The following is a 24,770-nucleotide window of genomic DNA, read 5'->3' as shown; positions in this document are numbered from 1 at the left end:
AAGGGAGGCCCAGCACTGGATGGACAGGGATGTCGGTCTAGGATCAAGTGCACTGGCAGACCAAGGAAGCTTACAAATATAATTATTGTTTAGTTGTAATATAGTATTACCTAGAGGTCCCAAGCAAGACCAAGGCCCCTTTGCAATGGGTGCTGTACATGCAGTAGAGAGATAGCTTGAAATTAGATAGCCAGGCCAGTGATTCTAACCTAGTGCTAGTAACCTTTCCCCCTTTCACAAACATTATGTTCACCCCAGGTTTTAAAAAGAGATAAACAGAGTCAAATTCTGCCATTTGATAAAGACACACTAGTCTTGTTCATTTCCAATAGAAGATCTGATCTTTGACCCTCATTTTGGATTTTCTGCTTTGATCTACTATTTGAACATCTCTCCACCCCACTACCAGTTTTCTATTTTTGACTTCCTTCCTCTCCTACAATTTCCATTACTCATTTCTTGTGCATCCTTTTTACGGTCTTATTTCCTCTGAGGACCTCAGAACTCATACAGCTCAAATACAAGAGCAATATGTTCTAAAATGTGTCAGCAATGGTAATGTGGGACCAGAGCTAGAAGGGTCTGTGGTCCTATAAACCTAGAACCATCAAACTTGTGGCACATCAGGGTTTAAAAAGCACTAAACTGAAACAATAGGTTAGAGGAACACGAACACACACACACACACACACACACACACTCATAGTGAAATATTTTTAAAGTCCCTACTTATTACATGGAAATACCTTTTTTTTTTGTCTTGAACATAACAGCACAAACAATATGTGCATAGATATTTTTCATACAATGGGAGTAACTATTGCACAGCAGCTGCATAGCAGGCTGAATGGTTAATGTTTAACAAACTGATGACCGAGAATGTTTGGTCTATAGACTAAAAACAACAAGCAAGCAGACACCATGAGCATGCAGGAAATGGCTGTATTATTGACATACCTCCACAGGTTTAACGTAAGGCAGATATGTATACTGAACAGGCAAAAAACTGCCTGCCTAAAGGTTTATGGGCTTTATCCACTAAAAACTATTCTGTTTGCACACATGTTCTTGTATCAATGAACTAAATGTGCTAGTTTGTGCCAAAGTAATTAATCATTCTAAATCTGTTGGTTTTATCTCAAAAGCCAAATTTTCTCTATACTATTCCCAGTGTCTCAGTTAAAGTTGCTGATTTTTTTTCTGCCAACTGACCCTTGTAATGTGTACATAGCCCCATCCAACTGCTTTCCCACATCATTTCTCACTGACCACAATGCCAGTATATCAGGAAATAGGACTTAGTAAAATCAGCACTGTGAAATATCTTAGGTCTATTCTTTTCTTGGTAAAGCTCTCCGAGTCTTTCATGTCTGGGAAACCAAAAAACATTTGGACAGAAATCCAGCCATGAGCAAAATTAGAGATCATTGCTAAAATGAAACTAATGAGACAGCAAATATAACTATCTGGAATTTTGGCTGACAAATTAGCTTTATCTTAATAAGTAATTCTAGTTATTTAATTTATTTTAGTGCAGAGATTCAGCATTCCATCCCAGCAGAATTTTAGGACTGAGACCATGGACAATCTTGACTTCTCAATGACAGTTTTTACTGGATGTTGTCCAAGATGAATTCCACTTGACCTTACAACAGACAGTCTAACTTCTTTCTGTTCAGAGAAGCCAGCATCTCCACATACTCTGTTCAAACACATGGTTTGCAGCTAGACAGACAATATGGTCCCGCCAAACATTTATTTTACTGGCATTTGAAAGTTTCCTACAATCTACTGCAGTGGTATGATGGTATGGTGCAGAGAGAGTGTGCAGGAAGGCATACATTATCCCTGTCTTGATGACAGAGCTATACTTCTTTAATCTGAATTGTGGTCAACAGAGTGAATAATGGACAGAAATAGTTTAATCTGCACCATTACAGGCCAGGGACCAGAACAGAAGGGGGAAAAAAGTCCTTATAGGTACATTTTACCAATAACTGCAAAGCAAGACAGGACAAAGCAAACCATCTGAAAGATCAATTAAGAGAGTGCAATCCACAGAGGCCTGTTTCAGAAACAGAATTCAGCAAAACTTGTGCGAACCCCCAGAATCCCAGGCATACCAACAAAACATACAGCTACACCTCATCACTCCAATATGTAAGCATGCTAAGAAAGTTATTGATGAAGTACTCTTTGTGCCTACATTTTGGAGCCAAAGACATCTCCTTTAAGGGTATCTCTATACAGCAGCTGGAGGTATAATTCCCAGCAGGGGCAGATAGCTCAGCTTGACCTAGCACACTAAAAATAGCAGTGTGACTGCGGTGGCTCCGGCTTGCTGCCAGAATACGTACCCAGGGGGTCAGGTGGGATTGAATTTGGGCAGGTAGATATTTTTAGCATGCTAGCTCAAACAGAGCTAGTGCTCCTACATCTACTTGAGCACTGAGCTGGAAATTACATCTCCAAACTGCTTTGTAGACATTTTCTAAATGTGAATTTCTTCCAGTGTAAGTTTGTTTGGCAGCTTTGATGTTTGTAGGATGTGTGTGTGAACAAGCCTCCTCTGAGGACCTGCTTCCAAGAGTTCCCCTTAAATACCATTACTACACCCAACCCTGCAAACACTAGAACATATACATAACTATATTCATGCGAGTCGTCCAAGCAAATGCTATTTAAGTGAGCACAGCATACAGGACTGAGGTTTTACTGAGTAACTGCTATACTGTATAAAATGAGCCAAATTATACTCTCACTTACATTTGTATAAATCCAGGATAACTCCCCTGAAGATACTCGTCAAACTCCAGATTTATACAAGTGAAACTGGGAACGGAATCTGGGTCAGTAGGGTCTGATCCTGCTCCCGCGGAAGTCCATAGGGGTTTGGCCATGGACTTCAATGGGAGCAGGAACAGGCCAATCTTGTGCTTCTAGAATGGCTAAGAACACGATTAATGTTTATATTTGGTGATGTAAAGGCCCTTGAAAATCTCTTCAACTTTTTATTGATTCTAAAATAATTCTAAGTAATGCACACAAAAATACTAACAAACAGAAACACCAAAACAGACATGAAAAAATAGAGCTAATACTTCTGAATTAAAATGAGCGTTAAGACAGGAAAAAGAATGGAACTACGTTAGCAACAACATGTAATGTTTAAAGTGTGTTTCCTTTCCTCCGTTACAACAAATCAGCCAGGGAAGTAGTTACTTTGACCTCCAAAGCATGTCCAGTTTTGTTTGTTTGCTGATGACTAGCATGAAAGGAAAAAATCAAACACCCCCCAAAGGTATAATAAAGATTCTTAAAAAAATAAAAATAAAAAATAAAAAGAGCCACACCTACGGCAAGCAACCAAGCAGTAGGAATTTACTGAAACTCCAGCCAATGTGGGCAGCTGAAAGAAAATGAACCCTGGCACCTGTGAGGCTGGATGGATGGGCAGCATCTTTTCACCCCGAGGGAAGGCAGACAGTGGAACCCATGGCCCCTCAGCCTCAGGGTTTACACTGGGCGGAGGAGGAAGGGAGGGGGGGGTCTATATTCCAGGTCCCCTACCAGCAGAAGTTCCCTTATTGTTGTGCTGATTCAGCACATCTTTCATCTGGCCCAGCCCTTCCTGGTTCCATTTGCTTTGTGGGGTACAATGGCTAGCTCTCTCCAGCAGAGCAAGTATCGCAGGCAGCTTGCGGCTTTATGTCTATCACCAACGGGCATGGCCCTCCATTTGACTTCCAACAGTTTGTGCTAGCAGAACTAAGGGGTGAATCTGGCTGAATAACTAAGGGGCACAGCCTTCTCACTCTGTAGGCCTATCACTAAATCCCACTAATGATAGCTACACCTCCATGCACATGGACAGCGGAACAGAACCCTACCCAAGGCCAATGCTGCCTATCTACTAGTGCAGAATTATACGCACGGAATAGGCCAAATTCTGCTCCCCACCAATGGGGATGCACTGGTGTAACTGAGGAAAGGATTAGGCTCACCATGTGTAAATCATACATCACAGGCAACTACAAGTCTATGTCAGCTGATTGTATCTAATTACAACATCTGGCATACAGCCAGACTAAGAGAGGAATGCCAGTCTATTACATTTCCTAGTATAAGCAAATGGATTTCTGGAGGTCTGTTACGCTCCTCATTTTTGACATTAGTCAGAACGTGTTTCCTGTAGTGTATTAAGTTCTAGTAAGAAAATAAAAGTTTCTATCCACTTGCTGAAGCAAGTGAACAGCTACTGGATGCATAACATGTGAAAATGTGGCCTTGGAATTATGGGTTTTATGCCCCTGTTCTCCCCACATGCGGAAATATATTTTAGTGAGGGCTCCCACTGGTAGCTTTCCATATGAAATCCTTTGCACTGATTCCTGTCCAGGGTGAGTCTTTGGCTACAGCGTAGGCAGGGAGAAGCAGTCTATCCCTTGCTGGATTCCAGGCATAGATAAATCCACCTACATGGTCTATTCTGAAATGCAAATAATTTTATCTTGCATTGAAATGTGTTGAAAATAAAAAGGTCTGCATTTTGGATCAGCAGTTGAAGCAAATAGTCACTCTTACAGTCCCGAAGGACAAGATCAAGCCCACCCTGCAGCACATTTGGAAAATGGCTTAACCCCGATTCCTGTTTCCACTGGGCTGGAACAGATGTAAACAGAAATAGAAATAGAATAACTACTTTTAAGCCTTTAATGCCGGTCTCCTTATAAATAGGATACAAGTAACTCTAAAATGATGATAGAATGTCCATATTTATTGAGCAACAGTTGCACAGTGGTAATTTTGGAAGCTCAGGACAGCCAGACCTCGCTATTGGAAAATAAAACTCCAGCTATGCAAACGCACAGTGTGGTTTTTACTGTTGCAAAATACACCATAAGGAGCTACATTTCTAAATACATACTAGCAGCTCCAGGGATATATAATGGATAGAGCACAGGCGTTAGAATCAAGAGAACGGTGCTAGTCTTAGCTCTGCCATAGACTTCCTGTGTGTTCATGGGAAACTCAGTCTTTCTGGGCCTGTTTCTCCATTGGTGAAATGGAGCTAATACAAATTACGAGGGCTGTCAATTAATCGCAGTAAACTCACACTATTAACTCAAAAAAAATTAACTGTGATTAAAAAAGTTAATTGCGATTAATCGCCCTGTTAAACAATAGAATACCAATTGAAATTTATTAAATATTTTTGGATGTTTTTCTACATTTTCAAATGTATTGTTTTCTATTACAACACAGAATACCAAGTGTACAGTGCTCACTTTATATTATTATTTTTGATTACAAATATTTGCACTGTAAAAATGATAAACAAAAGAAATAGTATTTTTCAATTCACCTCGTACAAGTACTGTGGTGCAATCTCTTTATCGTGAAAGTGTAACTTACAAATGCAGATTTTTTTTTTGTTACATAATTGCACTCAAAAACAAAACAATATAAAACTTTAGAGTTTACAAGTCCACTCAGTCCTACTTCTTGTTCAGCCTATCGCTAAGACAAACAAGTTTGTTTACATTTACGAGAGATAATGCTGCCTGCTTCTTATTTACAATGTCACCTGAAAGTGAGAACAGGCATTTGCATTTTGTAGCCGGCATTGCAAAGTATTTATGTGCCAGATATGCTAAACATTCATACGCCCCTTCATGCTTCGGCCACCATTCCAGAGGACATGCTTCCATGCTGATGATGCTCATCAAAAAAATAATGTGTTAATTACATTTGTGACTGAACTCCTTGGGGGAGAATTGTATGTCTCCTGTTCTGTTTTACCCGCATCTGCCATATATTTCATGTTATAGCAGTCTTGAATGATGACCCAGCACATGTTCATTTTAAGAACACTTTCACAGCAGATTTGATAAAACGCAAGGAAGGTACCGATGTGAGATTTCTAAGGATAGATACAGCACTCAACCCAAGGTTTAAGAATCTGAAGTGCCTTCCAAAATCTGAGAGGGACAAGGTGTGGAGAATGGTTTCAGATGTCTTAAAAAAGCAACACTCAGATGCGGAAACTACAGAACCCGAACCACCAAAAAAGAAAATCTACCTTCTGCTAGTGGCATCTTACTCAGATGCTGAAAATGAACAAGCGTCAGTCCTCTCTGCTTTGGATCATTATCGAGCAGAACCCATCATCAGCATGGACCCATGTCCTCTGGAATGGTGGCTGAAGCATGAAGGGACATATGAATCTTTAGCATATCTGGCACGTAAATATCTTGCGATGCCGGCTACAACAGTGCTATGCGAACGCCTGTTCTCACTTTCAGGTGACATTTTAAACAAGACATGGGCAGCATTATCACCTGCAAATTGTAACCAAACTTGCTTGTCTGAGCGATTGGCTGAAGTAGGACTGCGTGGACTTGTAGGTTCTAAAGTTTTACACTGTTTTATTTCTGAATGCAGTTATTTTTTGTACATGATTCTACATTTGTAAGTTCAACTTTTATTATAAAGAGATTGCACTACTGTACTTGTATAAGGTGAATTGAAAAATACTATTTCTTTTGTTTTTTACAGTGCAAATATTTGTAATCAAAAATAAATATAAAGTGAGCACTGTCACTTTGTATTCTGTGTTGTAATTGAAATCAATATATTTGAAAATGTGGAAAAATCTAAAAATATTTAAATAAATGGTATTCTATTATTGTTTAATCGCACGATTAATTTTTTTAATCGCTTGACAGCTCTATAAATTACTTGCCTCTGCATATGCATTGTGAAGCTTAGTTCATTAGTGTTTGTAAAACACTCTGGAGAGCCTCAGATGGGAAGTATTATAGAAGTGCAAAGCTATTATTGTTATTATTTGTAGTCAAAACACTACTAGCACCATAACTTTGCACAGCACCTTATGGAGATTATTAAAATAAAGCAAATTGTGGCTCCCTACCCCCCACTCAAAGAACTTAACAGTCTAAATCAAACAAACATGGAACATGAGACTAGACAACGGAAGGGGGTTGCAAAAGCAGGGATGAGGATTAAAAGAGGAGTATTTTTGTTACAGACTACAGAGTGAGTGAAGGCGAGTTCTTAGGGTAAAAGTCGTCTTCCAGTCCTGTGCAGTCTATGGCAGGAAGCAAGGCAAGAGACATGGGTTTTGGGGAGGGATTTATAGGAAGATAGCAAATATGCTTGGTACACAGGAAGGAGCAGAGTGAAAGAAAAGGCATGAACACGGGTGTGGGAGAGAGGAGGCAGAGAGTAGAGGGCAGGGTTTATGAATAAAGTGACAGTAGTTCCATTATTTCTTCATAGTGGCCCATTTATCTCCAAATGGCCATGGTCAGTCATTTCAATTCCTAATCCATTCTGGGAACCAACATACATAGGGGTAGTACTATGGAAGTGCAGCATGTATCCTGCCATCTGTGTAACATAACAAGACATAGCATGGGCACAACTGAAACCAGTTTAATAACCAGGTCAGGGATATAAAAACTTGACTGAGACAAAGTGACGTTAGAAAGCAAATTAGCTCCAACTCTAAAAAGCTGTGTTTACTTTATGATGCCTATAGCTATACATAATTTAATTTAGTGCCCAATCCTGCTAGCCCTTCACATGCAGAGCTCTCATATCTGGTCCTCAGATTGTATAGTCTTCTGGGCAGGGAATCTGTCTTAGAGACAGCGAAATTTTAAGGCCAGAAGGGATCATAGGATCATCTAGGCTGACATACACAACTCAGGCCATGGAATTTCCCCAGTGATTCCTGCATCTAGTCTTCTAGGTCTATGAAGTTCCGTGCATAAGATACAGCTGCATTGATAGATAACAGGCACTTACAAATACCCACAGGGCTTTATCTTGCTTTACATACCATATAGTAGAAGGCAGGCATAACCCAAAACACCTAATCTAAATGACATGCAAGAACTAATGTGAAAAAGTAGAGCTGCAACAGAATCCATCAGGTACATACAACCTGCCATGTAAATAACTACACCATATGTTTTGAAAAGATCTGAAAACCCATTTGCTATAAAGCTCCATTACCATGTGTATGCAATGTTTCCCTTTACTATATAGGCAAAGACACACTTACTGCATGCTCCACAGGTGAAGCAGCCATCATGGTAGAGATTCCCCATGGCTTGGCAAGCCTGGTTTGCTCCATACACACCTTGGCTGCACTTCACACAGGTTCCTGAAAATGAAATAATGACAAAGAAGAGAGATCAGAGGTAGAATGTATTAACATGACAAGTGCACGTAAAGGAAAGAGATGGCCTAGCTGCAGAGAATCTTTACCTGCGCCAGAAGCACTGGCTCATTAATATGTGCGTCTCGATTAACGAACGGCAGAAGTTAGACACAGTCATCATAGCAGGGGAAGCTAGGCGATTTCAGTATTATACACCTTGCAAGCTATTGTTAAAGGCTGATGCTATCATCAGATTTGTGGAGTGCACATCACTGTAAATAATGTGAAAGACTATCTCAAGACCCAGTTTCCTAGACTTGTGCCCTTCCCTCCCCACACCCACCCTTTCCCAACCACCTCACACACACTATAAAAAAGAAAACTGCAGAAAGGCTTGAAGGTAGTGAAACTTGTTTGGTTGTTCAATGACAAATAGCTTTCACTACTTCAGTGTAGAATGTACCTTTTGATTGCCACAATGGCTTAAGAAAACTAGGATTCCCCTTTAATTGATCAATTTAAATCTTCATCTATTTCAGTTTACTACCGCTTCTGATGAACATAAAAATCATGAGACTGCCCACTAATCCAGCCTCTAGACTAAACATCAAATCCACATCTCTTCCCTTTCCCAGATACCTTCTGAAAGGGAAGTCTCAATGTGAATATTATCTACATATAATGTATTCCAGGCCAGATCCTCCTCCCCCCCTCCCCACAGTTCATTTAAAACAATTCCATCTGGTGGAACAGATGTTTGCTGGTAATACAAGTAAGCTCGTATGGACTTGATTCTCAGAATAGCTAGTATGGACTTGATTCTCAGAATTGCCTGTGGAATGAAGAACAGCCAGTGCATGCACACACAGATTTAGCTTTAGGAGCCAAAACTCTACCTATATCTGTTGGCTCTGAATAAGATGATCATAATTACGATGGCTAGCCTGAGCTGGAGCACAAATCCACCCACATTCAGCGTGCTATTACAGAGGAAATGTAAAATGAAACTGAATGCTTTGACTGTGAGGGTGGTGGGGGCAACCTTTGCAAACCAGAAGGACTAGCCTGCGTCCTTGTCTTACTCGCTCAAGCAGGAGAATACAGGGGAGTAACCCCCACATCCTATTGCTCAGCCAAGTAAGACCAACACAGATCTCCAGATGGGCTCTGTTGCGAAGCAGCACTCCAGCTCTCCAAACACTCCCCGCTGCAAGCAAGAGGTCAAGGAGGATGCAGAGGCTTGGTTTTACTCCCTCTCACTGGCAAGAGTAGCTGGCCAGGCCAGGGGGAGGAGTAAACATCCTTTCAAGGGCTGCAGTAACGTACCCTCTCCCCCCTCCAAGAAGCAAACAAGAGCCAGAGAGGAATAGCTCTGAAGCATGATGCCTCTTGGGGCAGAGCGGTTTATGCATTGCCCTTTGGTCAGCCCTGTGCCTAGAGGGACAATGTAGCCCCACGCAAGTAATTTGTAGATGCGTTTACCTAGCTGTTTAGTGAAAAATGAATGTGTTTTATTATTATTGCTCTGTATATAACAGTCTGGGCAGGCAAAAAAAAAGGACAGGGCCTTCCACCAAGTAGTCTACTGTTGAAGGCCCCATGCATGAGCAGTCCCATTGAACATCAACGAGGCTATAATAGCATGGAACTGCAGGAATGAGGCCCTGAATAGACACAGCATAGTAAAAGATGGCAATGGGGGAGAGGGGAGTGTATAGGAGGAAGAGGAAGGCTATAGCAAGGAAAGATTACAAGATGTACTTGAGGTTATGTCAGACCCCTTTTAAAAATTAATATATTTCAATTTGGGGCAGCGCCCAGTGATAGCTGGACTTGGCCTTGTATCTTCCTTGAGAGACAGACATTGCCTCACAAGCAATAAAAACCTACAGTTGGTCTGCTTTGCCCTCTCCCTGCAGTCACAGAGAAAGGGCAGCCTAGGCCATGTTTAATGACTGCCTACCACACTTGGCCCCCGTTTGATTTCCAAAGAAACCTTTTTTGATAAGGAAAAGAGATTACAATTAGATCCATTTCCATGAGCCAAGTATTACTGAGGCTTCTCTCCTTCCTTAGTCTAAAATGAACATGGCAATAACGGGACCAGAAATTCTGCAACTGAATGGGAATTTTACTCGTTACAAATTATTGCTACTTTCCTATGTTCAAAAACAGCACAAGCATAACAGAGGGTTGGGATGATGCACAGCAAATTACATGTTTTGAGGGAAGGGGCAATCACCCTTATCAATTTCCTTCACGGTTTTTGAGTTGGAATATTCCTCGCTCCTCTAATACTGTATAGACTCCACAATGAAAGGCATGCCGGAAAGCCGCTGTCAGACTGACAGAGAAGGGGTGTTATTGTCTCAAAATAAATATCAAGTGGAGCTAGCTTGTCTGTGCTAAGCGTTATCACATGATCACCACAGACCAGTTTTAATGCAGAATCAAGCTCAAATTATCTGAAAAATTAGCAGTCAACATTTTCAGCAGGGCCAGCTCTGTTTCCACAAGGTTGTAATCTATATTTACTTCACTTATCTTTACTCTTAACCAAGAGAGGCGGTACAGACCTGGGGCTGATTTCTGCCTCTGCACTGACCTGCTAGGTGATCATGGGAATGTCACTTCACCTTCCTGTGAGTCTGTGGCCTGGTCTACACTGGGAGGGAATCAATCTAAGTTACGCAACTTCAGCTAAAGTTACTGAACATAGCTGAAGTCGACGTACTTAGACCTACTCACCGCAGTGTCTTCACTGTGGTGAGTGGGCTGCTGCCGCTTCCCCTTCGACTCCGCCTCTCGCTCCGGTGGAGTACAGGAGTCTAGACTAGACGCGATAAATTGACCCCCACTGGATCGATGGCTGCCCACTGATCTGATGGGTAGTGTAGACATACCCTGTTTCTCCTTCCACCCTTTGTCTGTCTGATCTATTCAGACTGTAAAACTCTCTGAAGCAGGTACTGTCTCTTACTATACGTGTGGATAGTGCCTAGCACAGTGAGGTCCTGGCTTCATTTGGGGTCGGTAGGCACTATTGACATAACTGATTACATAGCTGATTTAAGGTTCCAAACTAATTTTAAGTGACTGAAAGGTCTGGTCCATGTTAGGACAAAACTAAACCATCTGCAACAGTGTCCAGAAGGCGTTGTCAAGTATGGCTCTGGCAGAGCCATGCTGGCTATGGATTTTAGCAAACATTTCTCCCTCTTGCTAACAAGTTTTCATCATTCCGTGGTAAAAATGCCTGAGACCTGTCTACAGCTACACTTGCACTGTTGCTGAAAAGCAGATACTAATCTTCCTACTACATAGTATCCCTGAGTATGGAAAGCACATTACAACGCGTTAGACTAGAACTCTGAAAACTGTTACAAAACACAGTTCCAAGCCCTAGTGTGGTCAGATCCAAAGAGCAGAACTGGAAAGAATCCAATCATAAGACTGAGAAGAATAGAAAGCTATTCTACTTGTCCAAGTGTGGTCTGAACAAACACACCAGCTGGTTATGGATCCACACCAACATGCCAATCATTTGGCAAAACTTTTTGGATCTTCTTAAACAGAGAGCACAGCTATTTTAGATATTTATGAAAATATGCATTATCTGAAAGTAAAACAGGATGGAGAGAGAGAGAATGGAAGATAAGTTAAGTTTTGTAGGCATTTGGGGCATAAAAAGAGAAAAACCTGACCTTTCAAATGCATATATAGCAAGTCAAAGTCTGATACAACCCAACATTTTGTCCTGTCATCTGACATACATAGCTCAAAGCTGATTTGTAAGATTCCCTCCTGCCTAGAACCAAGGATGCTGGAAAGCAGGAAAACTGCAGATTTTGCAGTTTTAAGATTCTTCCATGACAGTTACTGGTCTTTTTGCAGAATCTATATATTTATTTTATTTAAAAGGTGCCTAACTTTTGCCCTTGTACATGCAAATGTACTTTTTCTCCATTAAGCCTCCAGAACATAATTTCTTCCTCTCCAGAAAGTACCCAGACACTCAATATGAATTAGTAGTAACAACAACTACAATTCAGAGAGGGAAGACATCTGTAATTCACCTCACAGGCCAAGTCTCCTGAAAAGTACTAAAATAGTTTTAGCCAAATTATGCCCCACCCTGATGGAGCCATCTGTGCTGCTTAATTGCCTGACTTGCTTAACACCTAATGCACCAGGCATGTAGGACAAAAACATACCTTCCTTGCTGCATCATGTAATGGATAGATCTGTGTGAAAGTGCCAATGGTCCAATGGAATGTTGGCACACAGTAGAACACAGCAGCTATTTAATTTTCTGCAAGGCTGTCCCTAGCCAAATGATAGCAGCACAAGAAAAGTGACCAAATAAATCTGTTAGTCTTTAAGGTACCACTGGACTCCTCGTTGTTTTTGTGGATACAGACTAACACGGCTACCCCTTTGGTACTCACCATCCAGTTCATTTCACAGAGTTGCTGAATTCCAATCCTAGGCGGTGCTATTTAAATGCTGCCATTATCATGATCAGTGACAACCTATCACACTACAGACCCCAAGGTTCTTTTAAAAACAAAAAAACAAAAAAAAAATTGGGCCAAATTAAACCTTGGTGTAATACACTGACATCAATGGTATTACTCCAGGGATGGGAGTTCACTTCTATCACTATGCTAAGGTGGTATTAGCAATGTATTTTAGAAAGCCTTTACCTCTCATTTTAACCTGACCCCTTCCTAAGAAAAAAAATACAGAATTAATTATAATTTTTACCTAACACTATTCAGTCTCTACAACCCTCCCAGCTCACCCCCTATTGCCATGATGAACCTGCTCTTTTAGGCCTGCTCTATGCTAGAACAAACCTATTGCTGATGACAAGCACCAGGAACATGTATGCTGAGCTACTGCTGATCACAGGTTAATGGCCAGAGGAAAGCAGTACACACAGTGTTCAACTCCATTTCAGAACTGTAGTTATGCCCTGCTCCAAGCAAGTCCTAACTCCAGTGTTTTGTAATGCTGCTGAGCGTGCTTTCTACTGGACTACACTTACAGTTTAACAGTCATCACCATGGGTTTAGCTACATGTCACTGATGCTCACCAGCAGCAACAAGGAAATTTCCTACTATAGATCAGGCCTGAGTAAAAGTGGAGATATCTTATTCCTCAACTTCAAGCGTAAGGCTGAATACTGTATATATGCTTATGTTTCAAAAATGGGGGCCTTAGTAGGATGCCTGTATTCTGCATTTGGATGCTCAGACCTGCACATTATTTAGGCAAGCAAGTGCCAACTTGAGCATCTAAAAACACAGGATGAAGATGTTCTATTAAATTATCCACATCTGAAAATCAGGCAACACGCCTTTAACCCTGCACAATGTATTATTAAAATGTACTCTAAGGTATCCCTTTCGTCAGCACTGACGAGCCTGAAAAATCATATATGTGAAGTGCTAGCAAGTTCACACTCAAGTGCACTGGGAGAATGGTAGCCATATTTGGAAAGGGAAAGGACATAAATTGCTGATTTCAGTTTCTGCTTCTAGGGCAGCTTGCCTCTGAACAACAGGACAAAGAAGTCACTGTTCCATTTAGCATCATGTGGAAAGCAACTGCCCCAAGTTACATCTGAAGCTCTGAACAACAGGACCTTTGGAGCACAGCTGGGACTGAAAACAAGCCTTGCGAGCTGTCCCCCAGCTCTGATACTTGGTTTCTTCATTTTAATTCATCAGAAATGCTGCCACCGGAAACAGCCCAGGCTCACATGTCCAGCAAGTCAGAAGAGATCCCAGAGCTGTCGGAAGCAGAATCTGATCCTCTGGTATCATCCAAAATGTCAGTCCCAGCCACTAAGTTCAACAACTGGATTTCTGTTTGCCACAAATTTCAAAGTCTAAACAACATTTTCTCCTCCAAATGTTGCTACTTCACTTCTAATTCCTTATAATCCCTAATATGCTAAGAATTCAATGAAATGATGCTGAATGATAGCATTCTGTATGACTGATTGGGACATTACACCTCCATCCACCAGAGTCTGTTCAGCTGAAAAGCAATAAGACCTTTTGGGACATAGAGTCCAAATCAAAATATTTCACTGCCACATTTACATCTGTGCCCACCTGTACTTCCTCAGCAGGAAGCCTAAGCCACAGAGGGGAGAATGTGAGGATGTGATACTTTGGTTCAGACAATAGGCCACATTCTGCCATTTCACCGACGCAGCCCCTGATGATGAGACGACAGCATGGGCATGACTCAGGGTAGACTTGGGTGATATAAGTCCAAAGTGACATAATAAAGACACTTTACTGGGTCAAAATCTGGGGTTGGTATTTAGCAATTGTGTGGATCTTATTCTTCTCATTTACTCTTTATATCCCTTGACACCTACATTTGCTTCTGATAACTAATTTCATTCTTCACCAGCAGTTTTAACAGTTATGTTGCTTCAAGAATTACAGCCATTAATATTAACTAAAGCTTGTTTGTGGCCCCTCCTTATAGCTGGCTAGATTTACGTGGAAGAAATTAGTCACATTTGGAAAGAAAAATCAAGTTGTTTTCATCTAAATGTCTCCAATACATTGTCTGTATGTTCTTTCCCATATATTTGCACCCAAGAGCTACAAGTGTCATGGTATTGCTTTTTGTGTCAAGGTCCAGAGTAACTCTGCCCCGCCTTTCTTCTTATGTTGTTCCCATCTCACCCCTATGCTCCACCAATTATGACAGTCTTGACTGCTGCCTGGCCACTACTGTCTTCTCATTCTCCCTCCTGAAAACCCATTTCTACCATGAGGACCACAAGAACTAAGTCAACAACACAACATAATATATTATAAAAAAAAGAAAGGAAGGACACACCTTGCTTCCTCATGTTGCGCACATTCCCCTTCCCAAGTAACTCTAATCTTATTCCTCTAACTCCTGACCTTCCCCATACCCCAATTCTGTTTTGTGGTTGCACATTTCACGGAGTCGTGGCTACGTTAGAACATACCACCACCACCTAGGTCTTTTATAGCGCTTTTCATCAGTAGATATCAAAGTGCTTTACAAAGGAGGCCAGTACCATTATCATTGTTAGCTCTTTGGGGCAGGGGCCTATGTACTGAGAGGTGCTTGGCAGGCCTCTGAGTGCTACAAAACAACAGTTAACAATAATGCTCCTCAAAGAGCTAATTTCCAAAGCAGGGGGGAGGCTCATGTGAATAGTGAGTGCTTGGCAAATGCGGCTGCATACCTGTTCAATTAGCACTCAGTGGTTGGCGCAAGTCTGCCACTGCAGATAATTGTGTATGCAAAGAGGAAACAGGTCACTACATGCAATTTTTCCACATTACCCATAGTCTGTGCACTTGTGAAAACTTGGTCCAAGGTGTTTAAAGCCCCTAGGCCTGATTCACAGTTATCCTACACCTTGTGGTGTCATTTACTCTTGTGCAAAGTGAGCACAAAATGCCACCATTCTGATTTGGTGGCATTTTATACTCACATTGCACTGGTGTAAAAGACTACATTAAGTACAGGGCAGAGTGAATCAGGCTCCATATCTTTTGCAGCCTGGCCCTCACCACCACCACTGTTGATCCTCAGTCACTGCTCTCTCTCCTGCTTTAAAATAGCCATTTTTATTTACGTCTAGTTCAGCTTCCAGGAGAGGGGAGGAGGGTCATATACAGCTTTAATCCTAAAGAGTCATATCCCAGGCAAATATTTATTCACTTGCTTCCTTACACAGAGATAAGCTTTGTGTTGTCCACAAGTGTACTAATTCATGTTCTGAAACGAGGAATGTTGGAAGAGTTACTGCACGATTCCACTCTTCCCGCCCCCCTCTCCCTGCACCGAACACATGAAACTTCTTCCAGCTTCAGAGCTTTTCCAGCAACAGGCATGCATCTAGCAGGCAGAAATGAACACATTCACACATTTCCAAAGAGAAAGCTGCCCTTATCTCCAGCCCACAAAGTTTGCATGTAAAAAAAAAAACCTCAGAAAATTCTTCTGTTTTTACCTGAGGTTCCCATCGCAGCAGCCCTCAAATGATCTTTCCAGCATCTGTAACATTTTGGTAGCAATACCAGCTATCGGATTGCAATGATTGCGCAGTGAAACATCAAGTTCACTGCACAACTGCCCTCCGCTCTGACAACTAATTATACCCATCTCCATGTGCCAAGATTCCAAGTCTCCACTTGGGTTAAATGATTCATCTTGAGTTCTAATTTGGTGAAAGGAAAAATCCTCAAACTCAACTACATGATCCACTCTGCTTGCCTGCTACAAAGCATCTCAGTGTTCAGCTTCAAACTAGGATGCCTGGGGCTCTGATAAAATACCAACAGCTTATCAACTCCACCCTGAGTAGTAATGAGAGGATTTAGACCTTAAAAATCTAAGAATCACTCATAATATGAAAAAACACATCGAGTTTGTTTTAAAACGCTACTGATAACCAGTGTCTTTAAAACACTAAGAGCCATATTTCCATCTATGGGCACAAGAGGTACATTCATAATGTGTGCGCACACCTGTTTCACCTGCAAAAACCTGAGTTTGTACATGCAAACTGGGTAACTGCACATACAAATGGACAGTCAGGCACACTGGGCTTAAACATGTTCCATTGAAATCAACAGTAAAACGTCTATTGGCTTTAGTGGTGCATGATCTGGCCTGGAACTGTATGATTTTCATTCAGAAGTCTGTGTTCTCTTACAACACAGTGGGCAAATGCACATTTCTGCAGTCCACCTGCTGTGCTCACACCTGAAAATCTGGCCTTAACTTTAGCTAGTGAGAGAAGATGAGGAAATTTCAAAGGAACCTAAGGGAAAAGTTAGGCACCCCAATACCACAGAAATTCATTCGATTCAGGCACCTAGCTCCCTCAGGCTTCCTTGACAATGGCAGTCTAAAACTTTAATAAAATCAAAGTTAATTTCCAGATCTGTCTCACGTGGACTCAGGGCTCTTTCTCCACTGTAGTAGAAACAGACCCCTTAAAGTTTTTTATTCCTAACCTAGAAGTTGGATAATAGCCTTTGATTTTGACTGTACAGATAGCCCCTCGGATTCCTTATGTCTCTTTTGAAATACTGCATAAGCCATTGCAGTGAAGTCAGCATTTCAGAAAACACTCTTAACACAAACAAAAAAAAGCTCTAGAGACCCAAGCAGGACTCATTTTTCTGACACTGCTTACATGTACGTATTATTCAAAAATCCTGACTTCTTTGGTTCTTTCCTTCCTTTCCCATACCATATATGGTTTGAGAAGCCAGAAATATTTTGTATGGTAATCTGATAATCTTGTGTTGGCTGATAACTAGACAGTTTGGTAGTCCTCAGAGGAATCCTATCTATATTGGATTTAGTAGTTAAAATAAAATAAAAAGTTTACCAAAGTTGATTTTCACACAATAGCAGATACAAAATCTCCCTTGTTAGGAGCAGAGCTCTTTATTAAAAACATCCATTCCTGACAGAGGTAGAATAAACAATAAATATTGTTTTTAAAAAAATCTCACCTGTGTTTCCAATAGCATTTCAGATTACCAAACATGAAAGCATTTTCAGAAACAATCATTTGCACTTGTATCTCTAGCCAATTTCAATTCCTGGTTCTGAGGTAACAGCAGAGGTGTTGCATTTGAGTTCACAATAATGCAGAGGAACGTTTAAAACAAAAACAAACTGCTATTCTTTTTTTAAATCATTGTTACATAAAAATAATTCTTTTCAATACTAAGTTTTGGTAGCTTGAGGAACTGGCTTAGTGAAGAAACAGATTTGTAATACAGTACTTAGAATTTCTCAAGTCAACTTGTAGCTATAGCCATGTTGATACCAGGTTATTAGAGAGACAAGGTGGGTGAGGTAATCTCTTTTATTGGACCAACTTCTGTTGGTGAGAGAGACAAGCTTGAGTACCTCTTATGTGCTTCTCATCGACAGAAGTTGGTCCAATAAAAGAGACTACCTCACCCACCTTGTCGCTCTAGAGACAATTCAGTGCTTTATCCTTGAGTAATAGTATACTGAATGCATAAAAGTGAAAATGAGAGAGAGAGAAGAAAACAGCAATAGTTTATAATACTTCTATACTGCATCAACTCTTTCAAAATATTCCAGGAAGTCACCACTAAACCTCCCTTCATAGATCTGGGACTCAAAACTGCTGCAAATTCTATTTCTTCCCCTAGCATTTCTGCTCCCTTACGCATGTTATTCTCAGTTGGCTGCATTGCCCATCCCAGTGTATAGCTTCCTAGTAGGAGTTTGTCACTGGAACCTACTGGGAATTAAGGAGCCTCCATCTTTTCCCCTCTCCCCAGGATCCTGATAAAAATAATTCAGTGGACCCACCATATAGACCTCGTCGCATGTTACCAAAATATCATTACATCACCACATGCTTCCTGAAAGTTAAAAAGCACATACCTTGCATTACTGCCAATTTAAAGGTGGTAAAAATCTAGTTATCCATTGCATCCATCTGCTCTGACATGCACCTACTTCCCATACACACATTAAAGTATGTATAGCCTAGCAGCTCCTCTGTTCACCCATTCAAACCAGCGTGAATCCAAAATCCAAGTAGCATCCTCTATTGAAGAGAATCTCACGGCTTAGTCAGTGGAGCATTCTATATTCAGAGTAGAGGAATGGTATTTAAAACACTATCCTCAAAAAGCAGCAAAAAGAACACAAGACACTGCTATGCAAAATGACTAAAGTAAAAAAAGAGTTTGTCAGATCATTGTCATGGAGTAAAATGCCTATTGTTTCACATCTGCCCTTTCACTGGACTAAATTTGATTACAACTATACTCTCTATCAGGGGAACATCACATATTGATATTCTGGAATACATTTTCCATGCAGTTCTCAACTAACCATTGGGAGAAACAATCTATATGTCCTTCAGATACCACTATTGGCAGCTACTTAGCTTGCACAGTAGTTTATTGTGAAGTTCATAGTAATGTTGGCAAGAATAGAGTGCTCAAGTATCATGGGTGTATAGACTCCCTGTGCTGGCAGCAGCAATGGTGGCCTTCATGGAGCAGCAAGAGTAAGCCGAAAGCGTGAAGTCTTTCCCCTGGTTTGTGTTTGTAAGCCTGCACGGGATCAAGATGCACAGAGGTGAAAAATGTTACTTCACATTAGGAAGGAGAGTTCAAGCTACTGCTACATTTGGGATGTTCCACCCATGTATCTAAGGGCATGTCTACACTACAAATTTAAGTCCGCATATAGCTGCCGCAGTAATTACTGTGGTTTTTCATGTCTACATTACCCTCCTTCTGTCAGTGGAGCGCATCCTCACCAGGAGCACTTGCACCGATTTCAGAGGGGCAGTGTGGGGGGCTCAGAGCATGGAGCTCACTGCTCCAAGCCCAGTTGTCGCCCCAGCTCCAAGCCCAGATGACAGCCGGGCTCAGAACGGGGACCTGAGAGCCCAGGCAGCAGCCAGGCCACCTAAGTTCCCTGTAAGCTGCGCAGCCACACGGCAGCCTATTTAGTGCTGTGCAGGCGCTCAGGGAACCTGCCTGGGGACTTGCTGCAGCCAGGGGAGGGGGGTCACTCCCCCGGCTCCTACCTAGCCCAGAGCCACCCAGAGGATTCAGGGGGCCCCCGCCGCCGAATTGCCGCCCAAGACCTGGCACTTCGGCGGCAGGTCCCAGGGCGGAAGGACCCCCCCACCGCGGGTCTTCAGGGCACTTCGGCGGCGGGTCCCGGAGCGGAAGGACCCCCCGCCGCCGAATTACCGCTGAAGACCCGGAGTGGAAGAAGCTCTGGGGGCCCAGGCCCCGCAAGAGTTTTCCGGGGCCCCCGGAGCGAGTGAAGGACCCCGCTCCAGGGGCTCCGAAAAACTCTCGTGGGGGCCCCTGTGGGGCCTGGGGCAAATTGCCCCACTTGCTCCCCCCCCCCCCCCCGACGGCCCTGACCTAGCCTGGCTCCCAACCTGCCATGGCAATGGCACCCCTCCCCCCGAGCCCAGGCACAGCCCAGGCCGGCCCCAAGCAGGGCCAGGGCGGCCCAGACCCAGCCGCAGCCAGGGCAGCCCTCCCCCAGCCCAGACCTGCTGGGGCCGGGGCACCTATCTTGCAGCCCCAGAGCTGCTGCCGTGGGGAGAGATGCCTCTCCCCCCCCCCCACCCCAAGCCCAGGTGCTGCTGCGGAGAGAGCGAGCTGGGGGGATTCCTCTCTCCCCGCCATAGCCCCCAAGCAGCCTCCTGTACCCAAACCCCTCATCCCCAGCCCCACCCCAGAGTCCGCACCCCCAGCCGGAGTCCTCACACCCCAACCCTCTGTCCCAGCCCTGAGCCCCCTCCCACACTCCAAACCCCTAGCCCCACCCCCACCACATGAATTTTGTTATGTGCACCAGTATGGAGGTGATGTGTCACACATCACCTCCATATTGGTGCACATAAAATTAATTCCGCACATGGGTGAGAAAAATTAGAGGGAACACTGCCCCACTCCCCATCCCCCTCCCCCCCCCAGGCACCCTGGAGTGACAGCCTGAGCTGCGATCCCGGCAGGGGGTCCACAGCAGGGAGCCAACAGCCTTTCTTGTCAATTTCACAGCTCCAGTCAGGAGCCTGAAATTGACAGTTATGACTGCCACAGCTGATCTAAGGAACACAGTGTCTACACAGACACTGCAACACTTTACCACCAACAACATAGGCCCTACCACTCTCATGGAGGTGGAGTTATTATGGTGGTGTAGTAGGGCACTTACATTAGCGGGAGCAAGGCTATAGACACTGACATAACTGGGTCGACGTAAGCCATACATCAACTCAACTCTGTAGTGTAGGCTTGGCCTAAAACAGGGAAGAACAAAAGTCATACTGGGCATGATCCTACTTCGATTGAAGTTAATCACAAAATTCTCATTGACTTCAGTGGAAACAGGATCAGACCCACTCTTTCCAAGAACTGGGTAACCAAACTAAATATCCTCTATCTTGTTAAGCTACGACATGACTGAGAAAGAGAGAAAATATACTATTAAACTTGCCAACAGGTCATTGTCAGCCGATGATATCAAATGGACTGAAATCAGCAGAATATTTTAACTACTTATTCAGGTACCCTCAGATGTTAAGTTCTCCTTCTCTTTTCACTGCAAGATACAAGCATACCTTGCAGCACTGGACAACTTGTGGATCTGATCTGTAGAGTGCAGTACATTTATGGCCTGGTTTTCAGATGTGCTCATTCAAGTTGTTAAATAGCTGCAAGCCTTAGCCTTGTCCAACTTTTTGATCGATTAAAAAAAAAAAAAAAACTTTTAATTGAAGCTGAATCACACACAATTTTTAGAAAAGGAGGTAGTCTATTAATATCTTTAAAAGATGTTAAATTGCAATCAAAAATTAATTAAGATACTTCAAAAGTCATAACCCTTCCACCTCACCCTGCTCTCATCATTCCCTCCTGAAGTTACTATGGAATCCTTGCTTTAAAACAAGTGAAATGGAAAAATGTTTCCTAGTCAAAATAATTTCTAGCCTCTGTAGTAACTGACACTTAAGTAAAAAAATAAACCACTGAAGGGAGGGCAGAAAAAGTGTGTTTCCCTCCTAGTCTCTGAAGAAGTGAACCTTACAGCAGTTAGTACTGTCAGATGCGTTAATATAACTTACAGATTGCAATTTCAGACATATATACTTACCAAAGTAGTCAGCCTTGGGACGAGCATCCATCTCTTGCTCCAGACGCTGGGTAAGTGCTTCTAATTTTAATTCAGCTGCAGACGGCCCTTGTTCCTGCTGTGGAAGGAGGGTCTGACAGGGTAACTTTACTTTTGTAGAACTGGAATTTTCCTGGTGTCCTGAGTCATGCTGCAGACTGCTTATGCCCTCTTTAAATGGAGACCTTGGAGCATCAGAAATCATTGGCCCATGTGAAGCTACGCTGATGGAATTCTGCTCAGGACTTATGCCAGAGCCAGGACAATTAAGCCTGTGATTTTGACCATGAACTATGAAATGGGCTGTAGACTTGGGATAAGCACTGGCTTGCTGATAATCTACGCTTGGAGGCAATGGAGTAGGAGCTGAACTAGACGTGGAAGAACTAGAATTGTCATGGTACCATAACGAGTGGTCACGACTGGTTTTGTGTGGTATGCCAGAAGGTAGCATCTCACTCTCAGGGTTTGGGCTAAATTGATCAGACAGACCTGAAAACCCTTGTGCAGGCATTGTTGATGGGGCTGAGAATGAGGAAGATCTCTGCTGTGGAAATCCCACTGCTGTCTCATCATCAAACCCTGTAGAAGTTGAAAAGGGGGTCAGAGTATGTGAGAAAGAGGAAGATCTCTGACCAGTTGAGTTTTGGTCATAGCCTCGACTGAGTCTGTTGCTTTCATTCCCATTTTCCTGGCTTCCATACCCACTTTCAGAAGACCTGCAGGAGCTCAGTGACTTCTGATGCTGGTAAGGGTGAGGATCAGCTTGGGTTTTTGTAGGACTCCTTGGTAGCTGATCACTATGATTAACATTGGATCGTAAACTCCCCAAACCAGATTTTGGGATGGAAAACTTACCAGCATCTCCTCCCCAAGCAGGGATGCCTGTCTGATTCTCATTATAATGCTGTCCGTGGGGCAGAGAAGGAAAAGATGGCTTTGCAGTGCTGGGATTCACATGGGCTGCTCTGTGGAACCCATGTCCTTCAGAGACCTCAGAATCCCCCAGATTCTCTCTACAGCCATGTTCTTTGCTAGCTGTTTTGCCATCTTGGTATAGTTTTGTTCGCTGCCCATCAGGAACAGCTTGTGGGTGATGTGGAAAAGCAAGCTGGTGCGCTGCACACACTGATGCTGTGGCCAGAGGAGGTTTGGCAATATTTTCTCCTGAATGCAATTTACTGGCCCCCGGAGCTACTCCAGGCACAGGATGGTTTGGAAACTGCTGCTGGACACTGAAACTGGCCCCACCATTTAGAGAGCCAGTGTCAGCCAACATCAGTTCCTCTTCTTGCTGCTGCTGCTGTTTCTGGAGATGAATTTTAGCCATTTTAGTGGCAAAAACTCTCCTGGTTTCCTCAAATTCCGGGTTGTTGCCAACAGCTTTGTCCACCCGAAAGAGTCCATCCTTGGAGGCTTCATACATATTGAGATCTTCTATAAATTTACTTGCCTCTAAGCCCAGATCATCATATTTATTATCCATTTTTGCAAATTCACTAGCCCCCCCCTCCCACGGCTAAACTTAATGAGGAAAGCTACAAGCCATACAGGACTGTAGGAGCGGTTAGTACTGAATCCACTTTACTTTGTGATCCTCAGCTTCATGTCGGCTCGGTCTTCGACTCAGAAAAAGGTTACACGAGTTTACGTGCTTTGTAAAAATAATCAATTTTCTTGCATATGCAAAAACTGAGAAAAACAAACTTCAGGTTGTATCTCCCGTTAATAACTGGGTCAGAAGCAGGCGTCTCTTCTTACCATAAGATGCAAGAAATGCAGCTTCAATTTTTATTGTAAATCTGGGGGTGGGAGGAACAGCCCCCTCGAAGAAGCAAGATCTGAAAGGGCTCCAGGAGATTTCCCGTTCACCCTGCAATCAGGGCTTACTCAGCCTGAGCCCACTAGCAGGACGGAGGCTAGAAAAGAAAGAGAGAGTTTGTAAGCGTCTCATGGAAACAGGCTGCAAACCCCTTCCCTCCCCAGCGGGAGGCCCAGTCACGGGGGGAGCGCGCAGCGCCTGAGGGGCGAGCTGGGGTCAGGTCTCTCACGCCGCGCGGGGCTGGGGGCCCCGTCCACACTCCCGGGGAAGTGGGGAGCAGAGGGAGAGTCAGTCCCCGCCCAGAGGCCACGGGGAGGGATCAGGGTCTCGCTGCAGGACGTGCGGGGGGGGGGGCTGCTGCCAGGAGCCCCGGGCACCTCCTGGGAAGGGGTCGGGCGGAACCTCACGTAGCCTCTTCGCCTGCCCCGGCGAGGCGGCGGCTGCGGAAGTTTCTCGTGCGGGAGCGGGGGCCGGGTGGACTCACGCGGGCTGGCGGGCGGGGCGCTGCTCGGGCTGGGGCTCCCCGGCGGCCGCTCTCCGTGACTCGGTGTCGCTTCTCTGCCCCGCCCACGTGGCGGCCTCGCCCCCTTCCCGCGGGCGGGGGGCGGAGCCGGGCGAGCCCCGGGTGACGGTCCCGGGCTGGGGAGGGGGCGGTGGAGCAGCTGCTGCCTGTCGGCGCGGAGCCCTGCCACGGGGACGCACCCGCCCTGGCCGTGGCCTTTAGGCGCTGCTACCTCTCGCTGCGGCTGCCCAGTGCCTGAGTGAGGGCCCAGCGCTTTGCAAAGCCCCCCGGGTACAGCTGGCGAACGGGGGTCGGGATTTGCTCACAATCCCCTCCGAGCACCTTTGGCCCCTCGCTCTGCAAAGCCTCATGCCTATGCTGAACCCTCACCGCCGGCCGGATGCGGTGCAAACTCTGGCCCCAAACCCCGCGGGTTACCCCGTGTAGTCAGCAACAGAGGGTCCTGTGGCACCTTTAAGACTAACAGAAGTATTGGGAGCATAAGCTTTCGTGGGTAAGAAAGCTTATGCTC

General features: G+C 43.8%; 1 protein-coding gene across 1 annotated transcript in view; it reads right to left on the bottom strand.

Moving 5' to 3' along the window:
- The window catches only part of LIMD1 (LIM domain containing 1), a 52,907-nt gene extending 28,706 nt beyond the window's left edge, over positions 1-24,201 (bottom strand). Inside the window, exons 1-3 of the mRNA XM_065399413.1 lie at positions 24,144-24,201; positions 21,897-23,833; positions 8,093-8,194 (exon numbers count right to left, since the gene is read on the bottom strand). Of these exons, the coding sequence (XP_065255485.1) occupies positions 8,093-8,194; positions 21,897-23,400 (1,606 nt within the window). The 5' untranslated portion in view covers positions 23,401-23,833; positions 24,144-24,201. The remainder of the gene's footprint in view (positions 1-8,092; positions 8,195-21,896; positions 23,834-24,143) is intronic.
- Between the last annotated feature and the right edge of the window lie 569 nt (positions 24,202-24,770).

Source organism: Emys orbicularis, chromosome 2, assembly GCF_028017835.1.
Source record: "Emys orbicularis isolate rEmyOrb1 chromosome 2, rEmyOrb1.hap1, whole genome shotgun sequence".
In the NCBI taxonomy this organism is placed as follows: Eukaryota; Metazoa; Chordata; order Testudines; family Emydidae; genus Emys; species Emys orbicularis.
The sequence above is the reverse complement of the archived record's forward strand: the minus strand, read 5'-3'. Positions and strand labels throughout refer to the sequence as shown.